The following is a 21,961-nucleotide window of genomic DNA, read 5'->3' as shown; positions in this document are numbered from 1 at the left end:
CGTAATGAAAACCAAGGTACTAAAAGAATATTGAAAATATTACAATCGCATTTATTGAAACATTTGCAAAGAACTTAGTTTACCTGAGGAGAAATGTAAATTTTATTATCACAATGTAACATCTTAATTTGCTCTTCATGAAAAGAACATCTCGCGAACTATTCGAAATTTATGTTGGTAGCACTGTAGTTTAATCCTGATTTCTTTCAAAATATATTTGTTTTGGTCTGTTCTAAACCTCTTGAAGTTCTGTCAATAGTGAGCACCTTTCGTGTGTAGCATTCCGCGACGAATCGTCCGCAATTGAGACTGTAAACTTAAAACCAGGTTCTGTATCTGCTGAATTGTTGTTTCTTCATTGTTCGTGTATAATTTCGGTAACCGGTCGTTTCGCCAACGACCAGTTCGCTTACGTCTTAGATCGTTTCGCCAACGTCATTGAGCAGTTCGCCAACTTATTATACGACTCGGGCAGTCAGAGGGCCAATAACTAAAATCAACCAATCAAAATGCTCTATTGCCGGCCCAATATTCTCTAAGTATTGGACCGGGCACTGTCCCGAATGGTCCCGAATGATACCGCACTTGTGTCCCTTTGAACTTCAGTCGTATGATAAATCTCTTATTAACCAAGCTTGCTCGGGACCGTACTGGAAGAATATCGGCCCTCGGTCTTTTTTGTACAGACCTCGCTGCGCTCGGTCCGTACTGTCAAGACCTCGGGCCGATATTCTCCCAGTACGGCCCTCGCACTTGGTTAATAAGATATAATCCTGTAGATCGTTTCGCCAACGAATTAGATCGACTTCTAATGGACTGAAAAGTCGAATGGGAATTGGTTCGTTTCAGTACACACTGAGAGTCTATTTGATACAAGTCGATTCAAGACCAACTGAGGTCGATGCCATAAATCAACAAAGTTGGTTCGATACACGCAGAAAGTCGATTTGATACAACTCAAGTTATTTCGATTCAAAGTAAAGGATTACTTGAGAGGTTTTCATTCGTTCACTGTGCAATAAATCCAAGCGCGTCAGCGAAACGATTAGTGAACTGACCTGAGACGTTAGTGAAACGACCTGTGACGTTAGCAAACTAGTCGTTTGCGAAACGACTCGTGCGCGAAACAACTGCAATAAGAAATCTCATATCAGACAGTTAACGGTGCACCATTTCTAGAAGAGGTTTCTGTCTGCGCAGAATGAATGATACTTCGGTCATATTCTTCAAGTCCTAGGCTCTCTGGTCGAACGCGTCTCGTGTAGTAAGACCTCTGTCTTGGCCGCACTGGTCGAGCCAGTCTGACTGGTTTCGGACGTCTGAATGGTAGTTTGAGATGCTTTCTCAAGTACATCTGACGTGCTATGGCTCGTTGGGCACTTCTGTACCGGCTGTACTGTTTGGAGAGACTAGAAGTATTTAATAGTTAGTTTAGCCGCAACAATGAGGCTGTAGTCTAAGTGGTGTGCAGATGTAGATTACTGAAAGAGTCCCGTTGAATATTTGCTTTTTGAATTAAACCTAGACGTGATCAACAGGAAATTTGTCGCATAATATCATCACTATATCTGGGATAAAAAGGAAATACAAAGAGACGAGCTTGTACGCTAGAGGATGATAGAACACAAATTCTCTTGACTCATCTTGAAGCTTAGCTATTCGAGCTTAGATCTTGAAAGATATTTGATTGAGGGCAGAAGAGTAACCCGATATAAAAAAAAGGGGAAGTTAAAGAATAGAGGATTTGACTTACAACGTCTCACGCAGTTAAGCGCATAGGCAAGGACAATGACAGGATCGTCGACCCTACATGCGAATGGGCGAGGACCTATATTCTTGGATCTTTCTATTCTAGGCATAAGGGAGAGCGTGTCTATATTTTTATGTTCGGTATTATTTTGACAAATTGTGGGTAAATGATAAAAGCTCTTCCTTTCATGCTTCTGTGCTATCCTTCTTTTACCAATGAATTATGCTATCGCATCCGACAGATTGAGAAACTTACCTATTAACTATGGATTTTCTAGCCGCGCAACAAGCGTTATCACAACTTGGCGCGCAGTAGGCTGGGCACGAGGGATGGCATGGGTTAGGCACGTATTGTGTATTACAGCAATGTGGGCTGCACTGAGGATAACACGAGAAATGACAAGATCCCGGACATGTCATGCTAGGACTAGCACCTGCCATTGCGGCGGGCGCCGGAGGAGCATCCTGCATCATGTCAGTGCAACAATCATCATCACAATCCGGGAAACAGCTGTCGTCGCATGTACCAGGGCATGATGGGAGCACCTGTGGCAAGAGGCGTGCAGGGGGGTGATACTTGTTTTCATGAGGGTGGAAGGCACAGCAGGCTACACCGCAACCTGTGGAGTAGCAGATGTTTGGTTTGGAGCATGGTTGTGCGCAAACCCCTACACCTTGTTTCTGTATTGGTCTGTTAGGTTTTAGATATCCTGCAGGTAGAGCAACTGAAAAGAAAAACAAACACACAAAGGCATGTTTTTAAATTCAATCCTAAAAACTGCCTATGATGAAAAAAAAAAAATGAAAAAGTCTTGTTAGGATTACACAATTACTGGTGAACCAGTAGTTTCCATTGTGGTCCTTGCAAACAAATGAAGCAAATGGTCTAAGAACCCCAACCGGCCGAAGGCAAACCAGTTGGCTATTTACAAGCGTGGCCAAGGATCTGAACTCGGGGCTACCGTGAGACAGCCTGGATCCAGTGGTCAGGGTGGGATTCGAACCCGGGAGCGGCGGATTACAAGTCCGACACTCTAACCACTCGGCCACACTGCCTCCTATTAAAATTTGATTATAAAGTTATCAGATATTGTTGAGTTGTTTTCAGTTGACCGTTTTGTGGTGACTACCAGGTAAAGTAAATAGAGCCAGCAAAGTAAAACTGACATAGGCAAGCATGCAAGACTTGTATCGAAACCAAGTCAACTCATCTTTCGCTTGTCATGGTGCACCAAAGAAAAACATGTGTTCCGCTGAGATGCCACTCAGTTTACCTAGAGAAGAATTTTCCTTTACCTTAGACATTAGAAAGCCAAAATTTGTTTTCACTAAAGCAAAGAACGGGTCCTTTTTCTCTTACCTGCTGACTCATATTTGGCTGCCACGGGAAAACGTCCGATCTTTCCGGAAATCAGAGCTAAGGATAGACGGTTGAGATTTCCTGGTTTGTCCTTCTTAAAAAGCAGCCCAAGTGTAGCTATCACACTACCATTTCTACGGTGAATAAATAATTTCAGTCAGACTTATTGGTGAAGACGAGTCATTCCGCGCCATGACTATTAATTGAAATATTACTCCTATCGCGGTGCTCATTTTTATATGAGCTCTTTGCTTTGTGTGAAGAAACGGTTTCTAAATTGCATTGGAAACCAGCCACAGAATACACCTGTGGGCCCCAGAATTTAAAAAAAAATTGCTTTCCTGTGTTTTCTACATTTTATGATGAAAAACTATTCTGATACAATGGATAGATGAAGTTCGTATATCCATTGTATCTGATTTATCATCACGGATTTATTACGAATCAACTTAACGGCCTGCTCCCAGTTGGCTTGTTAGCTCAATTGGTAGAGCGCTGCACTAGTATCGCAGAGGTCAGTGGTTCGAATCCCGTACAAGCCTGATTTTTTTCAGGTCTGATTTTCGCTATTGCATAAATAGCGCTATCTACTGCGAAGAATCGTGCATCATACGTAAAAACTATTCTGCAAACGCTTGGTACCGGTCGTAAACTTCGCTGTTTGCGTGGAAGGACTTAATTTAAACGCATCCGGTGGATACTGCTCTTAACATAAAAAATGGATACCGTTTAGAAGAGTACATGGTTTTAGCTCGCAAGACGATCTATCTATTAGTTTCAGCAGGCACCACGTTTATCGTACCGTATCGATATGAGCTGCACTTCTTGAAATTCGTCATCATCGTCCAACAGATTAATAATCTGAAAAAGGAAGTTATCAGAATAATGCAAGAATGGAGGATTTAACACACAGTGTTAGCAATCCTTCCTAAGGGTAATTTCCTTTTAGGACCACCTCCCTCGGCTGTTTTTGCTTGACAAAACGCTATTCATTCCAAAAGCACAATATAACTTCACTGGCATTAAACAAAACCGTTCAGCTAAAAGAACAAAAATCAGATCGTTTTACGATCAAAATTAATTTTAAATATCTAGTTTACGAGACCATAGACATTGACGATACTGAGAACTGAGCGCAAATGGATTATGTAACGAAGAGTTTAGGTTATAAAGCTTGTTTTAATAATTCAACGGACTGCTAGGGTTAAATATATCCATATTATTATCAGATCATGTGCACGTGCGTATGGTCTAGCATACTTCTAACAGTATTTCGTTACATATTATCTTAGTTCACACACTAGGTACCCGTTATATCTGTGCCCGGTTGATCTTGTACTCGGGCACGCGCACGGTGCCCGAATTCTTGCGTGGGTTTCCTAAAAAATGGTGTGTTCACATCAAGAATCGTACTCGGGCACCGTGCTCGAGCACCAAGTGTGAACGCAGCCTCAGAGTCAAGAACACGAAGAAACTTAACCAAATACAAACTCAAAAAGTTGAGTTAAATACTTACGGCGCTAGTTATGTTTCTTTTTGCTTCTTCGAAGTCCTTACTGCCTGGCACTCGCATCTCATCAGTATAAGCCATCTTGGTGAAGCGAATTTCCACTCGGAAATCTTTACCTATGAATCATGTCAAACAAAGCGACAATTTTTTTTGTCATTCTCTGTGAATGGAATGCGGGGTAATATTGTTTTCTTATGGTACCGTTAAAAAACTACTGAAAAATAGGTAAACTTTCCATCTCACAAAAGAAGAATTTCTTTGAAACTATGTCATACCTCTCTTTGGCGTGATTAGAGATATGGCGGGGGGCAACTTTATTGGTGTTACTGCGGGCTTCTTGGGTATTTTAGCAGCCAGAGGAATCACGTATGAGAGGCCAGGTGGTTTATCACTCTTCGGCGGCTCCTCATCGTTCATAGGTAAATTAGCAAAGTTCTCTAGTCTCGCATCTTTTTCTTCCTGCCGATCATAGTTTGAAGTCTCCTTAGCCTTTCTACTGTCCTCGATTCCTGGCCTGGTAAACATCTCTGCTGGATTCAAAGCAGCATAAGTAGGCCTTGCTTTCATGTCTTTTATTTCGGATCCCTGATGTAGGGCTCCCGAATTCATGGCATTGATGTCAGAACCCTCATACAGAGGCAAAACTTCATTATTCATGTTATCTGGTTCAGAAGAACTTAGTTTTCTATTTAAATCGCTGTCTTCTTTATGACTTGGCTCCTCATTTGGGCTTACCAAACTGGCCTCTGCGTTATTTGGTATGGTTTCTGGCTCGTTTAAAGCCTGTTGGGAAACACTTAGTGCTTCATTCGTCCCAGAATTAGCAGCATAAGAGGGGTATTTACTGTCCGAAACGTGACTCTCTGGTGTAGAATTGGGGGAACTCTCCTCAGGTCCTCGACTGCCTTCCAAAGATGCGCCCTCATTTGTTCCAGATTCTACACTAGCTTGTTGTATTGGAGGGGGGTTTGGTTCCGTCGTGTTATCCAGATCTGCCATACTCGGATTAAGGTTTACTTCCTTGAAATAAACCAGGTTTTGGTCCTTACTAGCTTGCGGATTTGAAGATTCACCTTGAGCTGAAGAAAAATATAACGATCCCTTTTATCACAAATTATGTAGGTAACAATTGGAGTATGGTTCTTTAAGGTTCCATGAGTTTTTTGTTGTTGTATCACTTAAATATCACTTGAATATGACATTTCCTTCTGTTTACAAGTTAAAATCTTCTTAATACCGGTAAAGGGAACAGAAATTTTTATTACAGCTTGTAAATGATACGTAAGTCTCAACTAGGTGCGTAAGGTCTTGCAACTTTAATGGTGATGGCCGTAGATTATGTCTGGAGGCCATAAAAAATTGGAGTAGCATGCAGCATCGGCTGAAACGTCCAACAAACTCATCGCCCACCATTATATTTGCGTCCATGCTGATCAAATTAAAACATAACGGTATTTACTCCTTCTATTAATTTTTATGAGATTTTTTCGCCATTTTTGACGATGATATTCTCACCTGGATTGTTGCCGGACGCTTTATCATCTTTCGTCTTTGGACTACTTTCAATTGAAGGCTGTCCCATTACATCCAGAACGTTGTCGTCGAATTTACCATCGATATTTCCACGGGGACTGTAGCGAGCCACCAGAAAAAAGTTTCCGGATTTACTCTGTGCCGTACCAATGCCAACATCTTTAGAGCCCCGCCAAACTAACTGGCTGAAGTGACCTGAAAAAGGATCATGGAGTTCAATGGATTTTGCTCACTTCGCAATATGCATATCTGTACTACGGGGTAGCCAAAACCCTCGTCCAAATCGCGAGTGGCTATATCAGAGGTTAAATCCCAAACGGTTGGTTCCGGTCAATGGTAAAGAGGCCATTGGGCATTTCAACTTAGGAAGAAACAAATTGAAAGGTTTAATAGTGCAACAGCCATGGCTTTGTGACAACAAGTTACTTTTTTATGTTCATGCAGAACAAACAGTTTGTGACCTGGTTTATGCGTATGATCTCTTCAAAATAGACCAGTCTAGTCTTCGGTCACTTACTGGTGCTCTCATCGAGATGTGGAGACCTGAAGTCATAATTTTTACCCTCCTGGTACCAGTTATTCACTGCCCGACCGCAAGCTTGCTCCGGGTCACCTCCGTACATGTAAAACAGATTTTCCCCAAAAGGTGTTGAAGAGTCGTGCTGAAGTTGATCTATTGCTGCAAGATGATTGGCCCATTTCTGTGCACTAACAGCGATATCTACTGACCAGTTTAGGGCTGGCACTCCATGCCGAGCTCGAACTGCGTTGTGGGCATCCAAACAGTCCCGTATGTAGGAACTCTGAAAAGCAAGGACTGAAACGAAGTAGAGGAAACATAATGAAGTTTTCTTGCTTTAGTGGTGCTAATTTACATACGGATGTGCTTTATTTCGGTTGGTTTACAAAGGTTAAAGTCGACAGTCAGTGATATTATAAGAGAGTCGCTATTACTGCTATTTCTTATTATCAATCATCCTACATTTCTACCTTTATATCAATGAAGCAATTCCGACCAAGCTAGTATAAAAAGGTGACCTAAACCTGTTTTTATTCACGGAGGAGTATGAGTGAAAAAGTAAGCTTTACTCCCCGCCAATCATGTCACCGTACCACAAGAATGAACAAGATAGTCGTGTAATGATACTTCGTAAAACGTGACTTACTTTAGTATTTTGTTTTTCTTGTTTTTGTTTTTTTTTGTTTTTGTTTTTTTTTAGGGGCGGGATATCGACTAACATTTCGCTGTTTCACTTGGGATTATATGTAAACATATTAAGGAAGAAAGTCGATAACATTCGTCTGAAGGAGTCTCTCCTTTTTCATCTGTTCCTGGCTAAAAGGAGGGCGAAGTGCAGGTTTACTTGCCTCAATATGCAACCTTTAATGTTTCTCAATACATGTATTATTGTTATGAATGAACACACAAACCAGGTTTGTTTTAGTACATTGACGAATAGGTCACAAGATATTTTATACCACAATATTTATGGTCTTATACAAAAATCACCAAAATGGGCCCTTATTCAAAAGTAAACTCACTTCTTTTAACTTACCTTTCGCTGCCGCACACAATAAAACGCTCACAAAAAATAGTACCTTCATTTCTGATCTAAATGATAACACCCCATTGGTAAAAGAAGGAAGAAACTGAAACATCAAAAATTGATGACTTCAACACAACCTCCGTGACAGCACCTGCCAGATTTGATTGCCACTCCGGGTATTCTATTGTAATTTGACTAATGGCAATTAAAGATCTCGTTGAACACAATAAAAGCTGGCGAAAAGGTCAGACAATCGAAGCATTTTAAACAAATACTTAATGTTTAGTGAGCTTGAAAGTAAGTCACACGCGAAGTGTTATCTCCAATACGGTACATATAAAATCTGCGTACAAGACTAGCTGTTATTACTTTTGCAGCTTACAAAAGTTTCGACTGAAATATGATGCCACTGACCTAAGACAAATGCTTGTATTTCTAGATGGGAGGCTAGTTAATTACAGGCTCCCACCCCTAGTATTTCGAACTTTCCTTGACAGCTCGCTGAACCTATTTACACTCCTAAGTAGACTGAAAGGTATCAAAAATGAAGCACCGTACCCAATAACGTAGCATGGTGGTACTTAGTTTGACGCTTTAACGCCTGAGGGTGACTGGTATCTAACTTCTGACTTAAGTCTCACTGCTAAATCAAACATTAGGCGTATGAGAATAAGAGAAATGATTGTAAACTTGAAAAGCGCTTGATTTTTTTACTGAATTCTCCTTGTCAGTGCCATGGAAAATTTATGAAGAACGGTATGGAGAATATGTATGCTGATGTTAGGGCCGTGTAACGGGTTAAGCTTTAACCACCCCGAGTCTAAGTGCGTATTCCGCAGTGTCCATGCAACCAAGGTGGTCTATTTTGTGCTTAACTGTATCTTTTCCTTGATTGTTTTTCCCATATTTATAGGTCCAGTTAACTAAGACAACAACAATAATTTAATTGAAGAATATATAAATTGTAATATAATTTAGACAGCTAGCAGAGTTCTTTTTTAGAAATATCTAATGAGTTTGTTCAAAACCAAATTCGCGGAAAAGAAAAATCACGATTTGCAGGTAAATTCAATAATTGGAGAAACCTTGTCGGCGTTTGTAATAATGGTAATAACGACAATTAAAAAAATTGTATTAATAACGACAATAATGATAATGTTGGTGATGACTAATAATTACAATAACTATGAGAATAATGATTAAAATAATATAATAGTAATAATAATAATAATAATGATGATAATAATAATAATAATGATGATAAACTTTATTAATGTCTCATTAACAGATAATTTAAAACCCTTAGCCAATTTGGAACACTTAAATCTACTAGTACCAGAATAATTAGCAGACAATTGGTCATGGTCTGTGGACACTAGAGAAAAAGCCAAATACGTTATTGAAAGCACGAAAAGAGACATATAGTAAACAGCAAGAGCCTGCAGTAGCCACGGCTTATGAATTCCGTAGAAGAACAATAATAAGAATTGCCGGTCGGCTCTTTACAAATAAAACAAAAGGGTCTAAGTTCTGATTTGGAGTTAAAGTATAGTTGAAAGTATGTTTAATTTCATCATAACCCCAGAAAAGCAGGATCTGGGAAAATTTCTAGTCGGCCATCTTAAGTTGATTATCCACAAATACAATATTTGCCACCAACGAAACATTTATTGTCTTCAATTCTTAGGGGACGAAGAAAGAGTTAGATTTGGACTCCCATGAATTAAACCTGTCTTATTAGTTAAAAGTCACAACTATATAATTGAATTGGCTTTCGGGGCGGGTCTCGTACATTGTTATGCATCTGCCGATGATACGAACGAAATTTAAAACTGATTTTCTTGTTGTTTGCCAGTACTCGTAATACTGCAATGTATGTTCAGCACGCAGTTCTGCCTACGATCCTCTACGGGAACTACGCTTATTTTATGTCGTTTAATAATGCATTATACCAGTTGTGGACTCGTTTCCTCAATTTGCGAGTTAACTGATGTAATCTGTGTCGCAAGTTGTTCTGTCCGAACTAAATAACAGAAGAGAAATTGCTGCCACTTGTGAAAGCTGCATGCGGCTGTTTTTTCGCTGTAAAAGACCGTCATTAGTAAGCCCCATGGAAAGCAGTTGGTGGTTAACACTGTGGATTTGCTGTTTGTATGGTAGGAAATGAGTAACCGCAAATATTTTCGTCAAGTAACATTACCATTCGGTAAACAAAGCGATTTAATGGCCCGCTATTTTCGGAAGAGTTACAAACAAATATTTATCACCGAGTGATAAACCAGTTTTGATTCTTTTCAGTAATTCAGTAGGATATGTTTAAACATCGTCTTGTCTTTTTACGGTTGACAAACTTCTACTTGGCTGGGAATGTTGCTAACTGCAGGTGGACAACACGAAGGGTCCCGTCGAGCTTGAAAAGCCAAATAAGTATACCGGGTAATAAGTCAGCGACAACGAATCACATACAGAAATTAATTTTATTAGGGAAATTCGCTGGGTTAACGGTTTGCTATCTTCACTTCGAATTCGGATCGAATGATCTGCATGAGTTGCAGCCATACTCGATAGGTGACCTTCTGTTTAAAACTTAAATCGCCCGAGTGGACCAAATGAAACAAGTTAAAATGTTGTGAAAAACCTAGCGCCATAGGGATGGACTCCGCTGTGAAGGACTAGCATCCCAGGTAATGGAATGTGGGGTGGGACGGTGTTGACAGTCAAGGGTCTGTTTAAAGTCTGCAGTAACAGGATGTTCTCTTCAGCTGTGAGCCACTGAAAGTTTTGATCAAAGAGACTTCATTTATTATCCTAAAGGAAATAAGACGAGAAAAAGGAATCTTCTGTCTATTGGTACATCTTTAAGGTTGTCTCGAACACAACTTCTCAACGTTCTAGTTGTTGCTTTTTTATCCTCTCCCAGTTGTCTACGGAGCTCCAAATCCTGGCTCGCTGAAGAGCGCTGAGCCACCAGGCGCTATGAAAGTGGTAAGAAATATTTATTCTGCTTTAAAAAGTCTTCTGTTTTGCAAAAATTAATTTTTATGGTGTCAAATTGCACTTATTTCCAGAGAAGTCATTTGTGCACTGCTTTTTGATCAATGCATCCAGTCTTGCCATAAATGACTTCTTCCAGACTATGTATCTAGTCCTTCTCTTTAAAAACAGACCTTGCAACACTCAAGGATCATTTGGTACAACTCCCTCTCTAGCAATTTTATTCAGTATGAGTTTCTTCTAACCCTGAGGTTTTAACCGGCGACTGTTGACAAGGGATAGGCGCATCGCTGCGAAGCTTCTCGAGTGTTCAATTTAATGTTGGCACGGTGCATTGAGTAAGAAAGATAAAGACTTTTTGATAAGTTCGACCTTTAACTGTAATTTCATCCCCCTTCCTTCCAGAAAAACGAAGTTGTGTGCGAAGGACAAAAAGCGTACGTTCAATGCCCAAGCCCTTTCGATGATTTAGCAATTGTGGAGACAATGTACGGTCGTAAGGACCCAAAAATCTGCGTTCACCCAAGTATCCCTTCCAGTGCAGTATGCCAGGAACAAGAGACGCAGGTTAAGGCTCAGATTGTTGGTCTCTGCGAAGGGGAACATGCTTGTGAAGTGGCAGCTAATAACAATTTCCTGGCCAAGGCTGGAACTACAATCTGCCCTGATGTGTACAAATACTTGGAAATAAAATACAGGTTAAATTTTTTTCTTCTTGCTTTCTTTTTTCTTGTTTTTGTTTTGTTTTTTTTTTTGTCCTAAATACAAACTAGTACCTGCTCCTCAAATCTGCAGTGTTGCTGTACTTTTCTTCTGACAGCTATATGATAAAACCTAAAACAGTTATGTGTCTTTACGGAACTATATGGTTGGAAGTGAGACCTTCAGCTTTTACATGGAAGGAGAGGGTCTATACACTTAAAATATTTTCTTCTTGATTCGCCTGAAAGAATAGAAATGTGCAGACTTCTTACAGAGAGTTTTGGAACAATCTCACAAGCGAAATAAAGGATACAAGGAGGTTTACAGTCTACAATATTATGACAGATGTAATGTCTTCCTTATAGGTGCACACCACGAACATATTATCCAAATGTAGACAGCGCCTCAGAAAATAGCCAATCAGTCAACGAGGTGATAACTGGTGGCATGGGAGGCGTAACTTCGTCTACCTCTGTCTCCACGGAAACGTCATCTTCGTCTTCTTCATCTTCCGTACCGGAAATTACTGTTCAAGAGCACGAAAACAGTCAACCGATCACTACTGCTACGTCACAAGCGTCTGTTACTCCAGTTGATACACACAATACCCCAGCAGTCGGAAGTGACGTAACTGAGGAATTCACTCAACCACAGGCTACAACTGACGTAATCACTGAGACGTTCCCGGCCAACGCGGCGTCGTCACAATCAGCGGAAGTCAATGAGACGTACAAAAAATCAGAGACTCCTATGCGACCTGAGGAGTCTGGAGAAGAGCCCAGTGGTGAGCAGAGTGCTTCAGGTGATTGGAATGAGGTTGAAGAGCAACGCGATGTTATTTATGATGCAGAGATAAGATAAAAGGGAGGCTCCCTCCAAACTGGTTGTTACTAACCCTGTAAGACTTTCAACACCAATCCTGTGTGCGTAGAGCTGGTGAAAAATCACTTTGCCGAGGGACCGAAAGTCACTTACGAGAATATTTCTAATATGTGCGTTACCATCGTTTACGTTCTAACATATTTGCTATGCATCAAGATGATTACATTACCTTAGGAGTTGAAAAGGATACAATCGCATTCACATTTCCTCTGAGCTATCATCAATTGAACAAGTATAACAGCTTTACACACTTCAGTGGTTGATTACTGATAATACTGTCAGCTACATATTGGCATTTAGCTCAGTAGCCCGCTCTGATAGATAACACTGTTTGATCACTTCGTAGCCCGCACTAAAATTAGAAAAACACTGTCCAAGATGAGATGAACAATGTAACTGGCAGTCACATCTTAAAACATGTATAAATAAATTTTTGTGTAACGTTATTATCTTTGTGATATCACCTTCGTAATATCTGTTTTTCTATCATTTCCACAGTAAGAGTAAATTGTCATTTTAATTGGCTTTACTTTTGTCCCTATGTCCGATCAAATTTTCTTATTCTCTTAAATTTCTCCTCTTTGTTAGGTATATTGGCTGTGCTGAACATGCTTCCTAAAAAGTCATTTTTATTTTGACTTCCGCAGACAAATTTAAAATTTTGTTTGAAAATCACTTTCGCTTCACTGACTTCTCAACGCATAAAAAAAATTTCGTTCTTGAATCAAGTGATTCAGTTTTGTGTTTTTATCTTTCCACTTCATTGCGTGCCCCAATAAAGCAGAGAGGTCGTCCTTAGTAGCTTTCTCTTTACAGTTCATTATAGCCTCATGAGAGTTATCTTGAGCTGAATCATTCCCAAGACAACACACACGGACACACTGGGCTTCTTAAACATATCTGTTCCTGGGCTGAAGCAAGACGTTGGTAACTTTTAGACAATGTGATTTTCAATGTGATGATTAAAAAGACTGAGTAGAAAATGGCCACTTATAAACGTGCGTTCTGTACGGTCTATGCCGACGTCACTTAACGATACGTTTTACTTAGTCCTGTTTGTGCGTGAGTGCTCATATGGCTGTCACCGTGTTTAGATGGACGGTTGATTGACTTCTTGTCGTTCTAAGCCCCCTCCTCATGCAGCAACATCTTGTTCTTCATCTTTCTCCTCCAATCTCCTCATCCGTGTTTCTTTTGGTCGTTTGTCATTTTTGTAGCTATCAGGGGTCCATCTGAGGGCTCTCTCTTGGATGTTCGGTCGGTATGCTCCAGTTCTCCGCCGTAGCTTGAAGTTTGAGATGAAGAGAATCCTTCGCAGACGTCGGTCAGTTCGAGAGGATTTCTAGTTTAAGACCGATGGTCTGACTCATTCGATGAGTGCCTGGGGCTTTAACACACAAGTCAAGGCAACAACCTCTGATAACTGTCGACTTGATAACTTTCATAACCAAATGTTGGCCAAAACCTATATATGTCCCTACTTTTTTTGTATGTTATTCCCAAAGTTGAGACTCCTATTAAAACGGTAATGCAAATGGCGTGCCTTTTAATTCAAATATGGGTATTTCGGATGCTAAAATAGAATAAAAATGCTCTACTCAAATATGACTTGGTGGTAAGGCTTATAGGCTCTCAGTTTTGGTGATGTTAGCACGTCTCCCACCAACTGTTGCAAACGACAGACGAACGCTAAATTGTGAACAATGCGTCTAAATTTTCCTATACTCGCGGGCTGAAGATCGACTGCTCGTAGTAGATTCACTTGCTTGGCAGCTGAGAGATTTCCTTTCACAAAACGGCATGACACACTGAGCTCATAGCATTTGATCCTTTGCGGGGAGTTCACGCAATGAGAAATTTTGAGAAGAGTGACAGTGTCTCTTTATTTTTCCAGGAACGTTCTCTTTCTTGTCTCCACAAGGTAAGGGGCATGCCTGTGGAGACAGGTTTCCAATCCTTTCTAACAGGTGATTTAAACTTTCGGCTTGTTTCGCTGACAAGAGAGAACAGTGCGGTATCATCGCGGCATATTTGATCTCGTAATTTTTATTTATCAGTTTGTCCATTATACATCTTTCTTTTTGCCTTACATGCCTAATTACACCGTTACTGGTTATGTCCTCTCCTTAGTTCGATTCAAGTAAGTACATGGCCCGCAACAAATGAGCAGATAAAAATCTACACATCCAGATAAAAAATTTTGTCAGTTAGACGCTCCATTTGAACCCTAACTGATGCAACAAGAACAAAACAAATTCGCGAAAAACACTTTGGCGAGACGCAAAAATCATTCAAAGTATTGGACTTTAGTCGAGTAAGCTGAGAAAAGAGATTTCTGACCTTTTAAATGGTCTTGTTGAGCAATCATTGAGCGCATTTTCCTTATTCAGCTAACCAGCAAAATATTGTCATAGCGACGGGTAGTCCAATGACATCATAATATTATTTTTAGAATTCCACTACCATTACGAACTTGTCGACCCCGCCACCATGTCGGTCAAAAAAATGGAGGACAAAGCTAATGAATGGTAATTTACCAAAGTATTTGATTATACTTTATCTTAAGTAGCGGGTTTTCAAATCAAAGCGGGACACCTGGACACCTCTTCCTGCAAATCGTTTTGATGGGAAAATCATTTGAGTGTAAATTTGGTAACGACATATTTTGTCATTCTTGACGTCCCGTGAGTTTTATCATTTTCGTTCTACTTTTAGACCTATTCTTGCACCTGAAAAGTCCGAAAGCCAAATAACCTAGAGGTTAGTGAATTCCTGTAGTTTTGTTTGCAACCTTTTAGTGAGTATTTTTAAAGGAATTTCGTCTTAAAAGGGATCCAATTTTCTTGTTTGATTTATCTTAACGTCTTAATCCGTAAATTGTTTGTGTAAATCACGACATGATTCATTTTGCTACTTTATTAGATCATTGACAATTGTTTAACTAATTCGAAAGTTCGCATACACCCACGAACAAGACAAGAAATTAAACATATAGTCGCGAATGAAAAATAAATTAATTAAGAAAAGCCGTTCTATCCTTGAGTTTATTACAGATACGATAGTTTAGACTGTTTAGAATCAGGCTTTTCTACACGTTACGGTGTGAAATTCAAACAGGTACCAGGCGATCCTTTGAGACAAACAACGTTGCGGCAATTGAACACAAAGATCGCCTCAAAAGGCTGCTAATTCACGCGATTAGAGGGGAAAGGTATCCTCTTGTTCATGGTTGAACTGTTAAAGTGTCACACAGTCGAGGGTTCCTGAATGACACAAAGATAATTCTGGATCATCGGCTGCAACTTTTAACCACGTTTAAAATGTAAAAAGTTGACTGTATTTCAAAGTTTTGCGGTCTGGACAATCAGACACAAAATCGAGGACAGTTTGCCCTTGAGACTGCAATATTCTGTCCCAGGTTATAGTCTTTCCGTAAGAGTGCTTCTAACGTTAATTGTCTTAACTTTAAGTGACGGCACAGAGGTGAGATCATTCTGATCATTTGCCTCTTACCGTTGAGGGGGCCGAATTTGATTTCCAAACCTAGTGTTATGTGCACCAAGTTTGCTGTCAGCTCCGGTACCAAAACCCTAAATCGCATTTTCGACCCGATAACCAGAGGACGAGATGAACAACATTGCGAATAACCTCTGCTAAATTCGATTCAATTTACTCATTTTAGCCTGTCAGAATCGCTTCTTGTGGTCTAGTGTAGAACTGTACTTTTAATGATCAGTAAATATTCTACCATTTGAAAGATTTACGGGCCAATTTTTTGCTTAACTTAGCCACAAAATTATATTTTCCGCAGTTTAATGCTCCTCGCACTGATGCGCTACACACTGCTTCGTTTCCTATCATTTTCAAGACCACTGAAATAAACAAAGCGAAAAGAATCACCGACACAGGGCCAGTTTAAGACAGGTCAATGATGGGAAAAGAGGATGAAACCTGAGGAAGGGAAATGTTCAAATTTAAAGGGACCTTTCTTGTTTAACATCATTTTAACTGGTTTTGTTACGTTTACATCTTATCTCAATGTTTCCACGTTTTTCTCCAGAAATTTGCAGTCCTAATTCAACATGTGGCTGGCTAGTTTCATAGCGGTTGCCTTGTTCATTTATACGGCGGAAGGCTCTTCATATGGTAGGTTCAAATGAAGAAGAGAGCGAAAAAAGCGAGCGAGTGATTAACACGCTAACTAACTGAGTCACTGACAGAATTACTAACTGAGCGACTGACTGACTAACTGATTGATTGATTGACCGATCGACTATCTGACTTACTTACTGACTGACTATAAATGACCAAGGAATTACAAGTTTGATTGACGAGATTTTAGACAACTATTTAGATCCTGACGGCTTCCAGGCAGTAATCAATTGAGTAGGCTTTGAATTATACAATCCAGCAGTACAAACGTTGATTTTTGCGTTAGTTTTTCTGGTCCGTAAAGGTCACACCATCTTGACTCGCTTAAAAGTAAATACAATCCAAAAACTGGAATTACTGCTTTTACTGATACAGGGTAAGTTTCTTCTCTTCAGGAAGCTGTCCGGGAAATTGCTCTCCTCGGTGTTACCCTAGGTGTAACCCAATGTGTTGCTACACAGCTCAACGATCGTCCATATATCAACAACAGCAGCTGCTACAAGAAGAGCAACAACAGCGGCAGCAACAGCTGCGGTATTACTATCAACAGCCTGCTCAGTCAGCACCCTCCACTGCCCCATATTTTCAATATCCCGCTGCTCCTCCTTCTCCGGCAGCATTTGCGCCGGCTGCCACCCCCTCTCCTGCTGCTGTTCCCATTCCCGCTCCTTCCCCATCTCCCCCTCCCCCACCTCCACCGCCACCACCGCCTCCACCTCCCTGTCCAGCGGACTGCCCAAAGGAGTGCTACCCCCAGTGCTCCTCATCATGCTGCCAACCCAAGCCTCCTCCGATGCCTTTGTACATGAAGAGAAAACAGAAGGTGGCAGTAGCCTGCGAGGGACATAAACTGAAGATTAGATGCCCAAACAAGTACGAAATGTCATTCTCCATTGAATAACTAAAGATGAGTAATTCAGTAAACCTTAGGTTAAAGACTATAAACTCTGTCTTCCTTATTCATCCATGATATTAGTTGTTTGTTTCGCGTATATAATCGCTGGTTATAATCGTGTAATCAAAGCGCAGTGAGTTCATTCTTCCCTTACTACTTGCAAACAAACAAGCATTACAACATGTCTTCTTTTCAGCCAATTTTCTCAATTTTCCTACAAAGCTGTGCCTTTTACTTTTTATGCGTCTATTGTAAAAAAAAGCTTTGTAAAGACACTACAACTTGTCATGAACTTCAGCTAAGGTAAGATTGTCGGTGTGATTAAATTTCCCAATGAACCCCTTGTACCTGTTCCATAGGTATGATCGCATCGCCCTATACAGTACATTTTACGGCAGAGATGACAACAATACATGTCAACATAAAGTGCTCCCTTCTAAAGGACACTGTGTGAAGGACGAACATAGAATCAATGAGAAGTTATTTGACTTGTGTCAAGGAGAAAGCAAATGTTCAGTGGCAGCCACTAGTTCTTTCCTGGGAAAGAAAAACTCTATAATGTGCCCTGAAGTCTATAAGTATGCCAGAGTTGTCTACCGATGTATACAGCACCCAAAGATTGTGCCGGTAAGTTGATGAATCACATATTTATCAAATTCTGCAATGTCCGAACAGAAATTACCGCATTTTGATAGCTGCGTATTCGATCAGCCCCAATTATAAGAATCGTAGAAAGGCATTGTTACCTTAATGGGGGATGTGGTTGCTATTTCTTTATTCTCGCAATGGTTGTGATTTCAGGTCAAAGGCCGCAGCTGGTTGGGAAATCCTTTGAATACTCAATTGGTTACCCAATTTATGGTAATCGATCCTGATCTCCAGAACCCTCTTGCTTCAGATCATCACACAACCTAGAAACTAAACACTTTTATATGCGATTCCATGAGTTGATAGCATAGCATTCTGACATATTGAACTCTCTTTATCTTTATGATCAGGTGTGTTCTCTTCCATGCCACAAACCATACAAGTGCTTTCCCAGATGTGACATCAGCTGCTGCACTCCCCCACCGCCTCCTCCTCCTTCTCCGCCTCCCCCTCCACAGCTTCCTCCAACATGCCCCGGAACATGCCCAGCAAGGTGCTTCCCTGCATGTTCTCAGACTTGCTGCAGTCCACCTCCTCCCCCAGCCCCCTCTCCTGTATACTATCCCATGCCTGCTCCAGCACTTCCCCCTGCCCATGCCACTGCCTGCCCTGGATCATGCCCGAGTACCTGTGCTCCAGTCTGTTCAGTCAAGTGTTGTATCGGCCGCAACGCCGCATTGAACAGTATAAGGCCACTCTCCTACTCGCAAACACGTATGCCACCCGCCACCTACAGATATCGCAATTATTATCCAGCCTCTCAGTCAAATAACTATTACACATAGTACAAGCAATACGCTCAAGCGAGATCTCAATACCCGAACCCTTATCAGAGATATCAGGCGTACAGAACATCGTATGGAAACTGGAAGAACATAGATGCCTATAGAGGATGATTGACTCGCAAGTGACAAAATACATCGGAAGCGAGGGTTTTTCAATTTCACAGATGTACCTGCAAAATATTATTTTTTAAAGAACAGATTCCCTTTGGATGTCAATCGCATAAAATTGCCACAACTCAGAAGCTGTGCCAAGTGTTTCCATGAACGTTACCAAAAATCCAACTGGGATTCAAACGTATTTTGTAATCAATATGTCTCAGTTCCTGTGGCAGTATTCATAAGTTTACCACAGCCAAGCGTTAAAATTTGGTTTACAGACAGACTCCAAATAATGAAAAAGAAAACGAAAACTGAGAAAGGAAAACAAGTAAATTCCAGCATTACAAAACCGAACCATTGTTCGTCGTTTATATTAATGATTTACCATGAAAAATGATAATTTCCCTTTGTTTTATTCGTAATGTTACAAGGTTTTTCGATTCTTGGCTTTAGTCTCTTATTTTAGAGAGCCTTACTTTCAAAAGCATACCAATATGCGTCCAACATGGATCTACTAAAGGGGAAGGAGGTCTTACTTTTTTCAAATGGGTTTCTATTATATCGATCAAAGTGTAAATAATATATAACTTACAAAGTATGCTCTCTCTCTTTCGTGGTCGAAAAATTTTATGTCAATAAAAGTAATACATGTAAAAGCTAAATGCTTCTTGTGGCATTGCGACTTTATTACGCTATCCTATTTTTCTTAAGGTTGTTAGTTGTGGTATAAGTACGAGCATAGACAAACGAGAAAGTGGAACGAGACCAAAACTAACAATGCAAAATTTCAACACGCAAGAAAGGAGTTTTTTTCTCATTCTCACGGTGAGGATGACTTCTGCTCATCTTACAAACCTGGTAACCACATGCTAATGAACTATCGTATTTTGGTAGCTACGAGGCGTGTACGTTTATAATAAGGAATAGCATCAACGTTTGATAAACCAGACAGCATTGCTTTGCACTGACATTATTCCAATTACTCCATTATTACGCATCCACAAGTTTCCCTCTTTCTGTGGGCTGTTTTTTTCTTTGAAGTAACGGTCGGCCGAGTAAGTAGTGCAAATAGTTTATTTCGTCCAGCATTAACCTTTTTTTTATCAATGAAAACTTTATCTGCGTTAAATCGTAAATGTTTTGTTAATGCCATGAACTTTAAACTTGATTTTCCTTGACTATTTTGATTGACACTAAGTTAGATATTTAGCCACGTGAAAAGGCCTGTTTTTCGCTCGGATAGCGTAGATTCACACATATTCTCAAATAGAACGCCCGTACTTTGTTGACCTGTTTCGCTGACCCGTTTTCTACTCCTCCACGACTTGTAAAACAATCTACCTGGATATCGTCGGAGAAGTAAATGAATATTGCTGTAGTACCGGCCTAGCCTAGTTGGATTGTCTGCTTGCGGAAACAGTAAGGTTCCTGTCTCCATAAGCACAACATATAACGACGAAACACAATTCTATCACCAAAGTCGAAAACTTGAACATTGTTACAGATCACATAAGTCTTAGTTCTTTAACCCCTTAGAGTAATTAACATCAAATTTTCTCCCTACGATTTAACCCCTGAATCGAACATTAAGGTCTGGAGAATAGAGGAATTGATCACTAACTAAAGAAGCTCTTGACTGAAAACAGATTCTCCTCGTCAGCACCCTAGGAAATGTATAGAGAAGTGAGTATGGAGAATATGCAGATTGATTTAAGGGGTGTCAAGGGTTAAGCTTCCAAAATTCAGGTCACCTTTTTTTTTGGAAAAATTCCAAGGACTAGACCTTCCTATTTATAATTTCCCCTAAATGGAAAAAAAATTATCTGATTCAAGTCCTAAAGACGTCCTACTTACCTAGTTCGAGGCTCGTACTGTTAGTTACGTAACTGAGTTTTTTAGCGCTCTGGTTCATGGGCTATGAAAGCCCGAAGCGCGCAATCTAAAAATTGGAGGTTCCGTATCTTGATAAGAAATAGCACACAAACTGCAGTTACAAACATGACAGTAAAACGCATGTTGGAAAACAAGATTAGTAAACTTTACTTGACGTTTCGTATGTTTCGACATACATCTTCAGAAGTGACAGTTAATAATACACGTGGTAACTAAGATAAGTAACTGATTAACAAAACAACGAACAAAAGTTGAGTAGAAAAAAATTGCATATACAAAGATGCAAACTAATACAGATAAAGCTTATCGCTGCTGACATTATCGTTTAGAGTAGGTTTAAGTTGTTGAATTAATAGAGTCTCCTTTATCTTGCAATGAGTATCAGAACGACTTTTGTCTAATATCTCAAGGTGGTCCCATTTCATGTTGTGACCAGTTGACGTGACGTGGTCTGCGATAGCAGATGTATGACAGGCACTTGTGAGACCTTTAAAATGTTCAGTTTTCCTGTCATGCAATCTACGTTTTGTTTTTCCAGTCTAAAAATCCGGGCAGTCCCAACAACTAGCCTTATAAACAACCCTTGACATTTGGGAACGGTTGATCTTATCTTAGTGTACGGAAAAAAAGGACTTGATACAATGAGCACTCTGAAAAATCACCATAAGATCAATGCAACTATAAAATTTATAAATGCAGGTCTTAAGTTGTTTGGTAACAATTTTACTTTGCATCCCTAAAAAAGGTAAAACTAAGACTGTTTTCTTTTTGGGAACTGTGGTAGTTGGATTGATCGGTCTGTTTTGCTGTCCGCTCAAAACATCATTGATGTTGTAATTTACAACTCCAGCAGGATAACCATTCTGTAACAACAACTTCCTCAGTTCACCCAGACAGGATCGCAAAAGAGAAGGTGATAGTACAGCCGAGAAAAGGGCTTTTGTACATTTCTGAGTTCAAAAAGAAGGAGAAGATTCCAATTCAAACAAGCGTTGAATTTAGTCGGCTGTAAAGTCAACTACAGCTCGCTAAATTAACCAATCATAGTGAATGGTGAAACTAGCGGAGGGGCCCGAAAGGCCTGGGCACCCCCTTATTTTGGGTAAAAAAAAAATCGCAGAAGGAAGAAAAGCCGGCAGGTGTACACACACACACACACACACACACACACACACACACAGAAAAAAAATCGCCCTCCTTCCCCTCCTTGGC

The 21,961-nt window shown here is 40.2% G+C and overlaps 3 protein-coding genes across 4 annotated transcripts; 2 read left to right on the top strand and 1 right to left on the bottom strand.

The window, feature by feature from the left end:
* Nucleotides 1–28: 28 nt before the first annotated feature.
* On the bottom strand, nucleotides 29–7,811 carry LOC111321271 (uncharacterized). The gene is made up of 9 exons (XM_022924105.2): nucleotides 7,709–7,811; nucleotides 6,670–6,969; nucleotides 6,135–6,347; nucleotides 4,895–5,698; nucleotides 4,626–4,735; nucleotides 3,912–3,970; nucleotides 3,110–3,243; nucleotides 2,006–2,474; nucleotides 29–1,409 (listed from the first exon to the last, which is right to left on the bottom strand). The coding sequence occupies exons 1-9, from the start codon at nucleotides 7,809–7,811 to the stop codon at nucleotides 1,151–1,153; spliced, it is 2,451 nt and encodes an 816-aa protein (XP_022779840.2). The 3' UTR covers nucleotides 29–1,150.
* A 1,622-nt stretch (nucleotides 7,812–9,433) lies between these two features.
* Nucleotides 9,434–12,723, top strand: LOC111321274 (uncharacterized). Of its 2 annotated transcripts, none has more exons than XM_022924111.2 (4): nucleotides 9,434–9,855; nucleotides 10,620–10,684; nucleotides 11,099–11,391; nucleotides 11,761–12,723. In XM_022924111.2, the coding sequence occupies exons 1-4, from the start codon at nucleotides 9,765–9,767 to the stop codon at nucleotides 12,254–12,256; spliced, it is 945 nt and encodes a 314-aa protein (XP_022779846.1). In that variant the 5' UTR covers nucleotides 9,434–9,764; the 3' UTR covers nucleotides 12,257–12,723. The 2 variants fall into 2 exon arrangements, with proteins under 2 accessions (XP_022779846.1, XP_088597418.1); XM_088741292.1 differs by lacking the exon at nucleotides 9,434–9,855 and adding an exon at nucleotides 9,870–10,135.
* Nucleotides 12,724–14,729: 2,006 nt separating this feature from the next.
* LOC111321273 (uncharacterized) lies at nucleotides 14,730–19,518 on the top strand. The gene is made up of 6 exons (XM_022924109.2): nucleotides 14,730–14,805; nucleotides 14,993–15,037; nucleotides 16,338–16,423; nucleotides 16,825–17,302; nucleotides 17,684–17,951; nucleotides 18,323–19,518. Exons 3-6 carry the CDS (start codon nucleotides 16,360–16,362, stop codon nucleotides 18,755–18,757), a joined length of 1,245 nt encoding a protein of 414 aa, XP_022779844.2. The 5' UTR covers nucleotides 14,730–14,805; nucleotides 14,993–15,037; nucleotides 16,338–16,359; the 3' UTR covers nucleotides 18,758–19,518.
* Nucleotides 19,519–21,961: the final 2,443 nt, after the last annotated feature.

This window comes from Stylophora pistillata, chromosome 1 (genome assembly GCF_964205215.1).
Source record: "Stylophora pistillata chromosome 1, jaStyPist1.2, whole genome shotgun sequence".
Lineage (NCBI taxonomy): Eukaryota > Metazoa > Cnidaria > Anthozoa > Scleractinia > Pocilloporidae > Stylophora > Stylophora pistillata.
Note: the sequence above shows the minus strand (reverse complement) of the source record. Positions and strands in the feature narration are given on the sequence as shown.

Bases quoted from the DNA above. Each gene is read 5' to 3' on its own strand.
- LOC111321274 (XM_088741292.1), top strand. From the start codon at position 10,012: ATGTTTAAACATCGTCTTGTCTTTTTACGGTTGACAAACTTCTACTTG. The intron at 10,136-10,619 runs GTAATAAGTCAG...ATCCTCTCCCAG, and splicing joins AAGCCAAATAAGTATACCGG to TTGTCTACGGAGCTCCAAAT. The intron at 10,685-11,098 runs GTAAGAAATATT...CCTTCCTTCCAG, and splicing joins CACCAGGCGCTATGAAAGTG to AAAAACGAAGTTGTGTGCGA.
- LOC111321273 (XM_022924109.2), top strand. From the start codon at position 16,360: ATGTGGCTGGCTAGTTTCATAGCGGTTGCCTTGTTCATTTATACGGCG. The intron at 16,424-16,824 runs GTAGGTTCAAAT...TCTTCTCTTCAG, and splicing joins GGCGGAAGGCTCTTCATATG to GAAGCTGTCCGGGAAATTGC. The intron at 17,303-17,683 runs GTACGAAATGTC...CCTGTTCCATAG, and splicing joins AAGATTAGATGCCCAAACAA to GTATGATCGCATCGCCCTAT.
- LOC111321271 (XM_022924105.2), bottom strand. From the start codon at position 7,811: ATGTTTCAGTTTCTTCCTTCTTTTACCAATGGGGTGTTATCATTTAGA. The intron at 6,348-6,669 runs GTAAGTGACCGA...ATCCTTTTTCAG, and splicing joins ACATCTCGATGAGAGCACCA to GTCACTTCAGCCAGTTAGTT. The intron at 5,699-6,134 runs GTGAGAATATCA...ATTTTTCTTCAG, and splicing joins AGCGTCCGGCAACAATCCAG to CTCAAGGTGAATCTTCAAAT.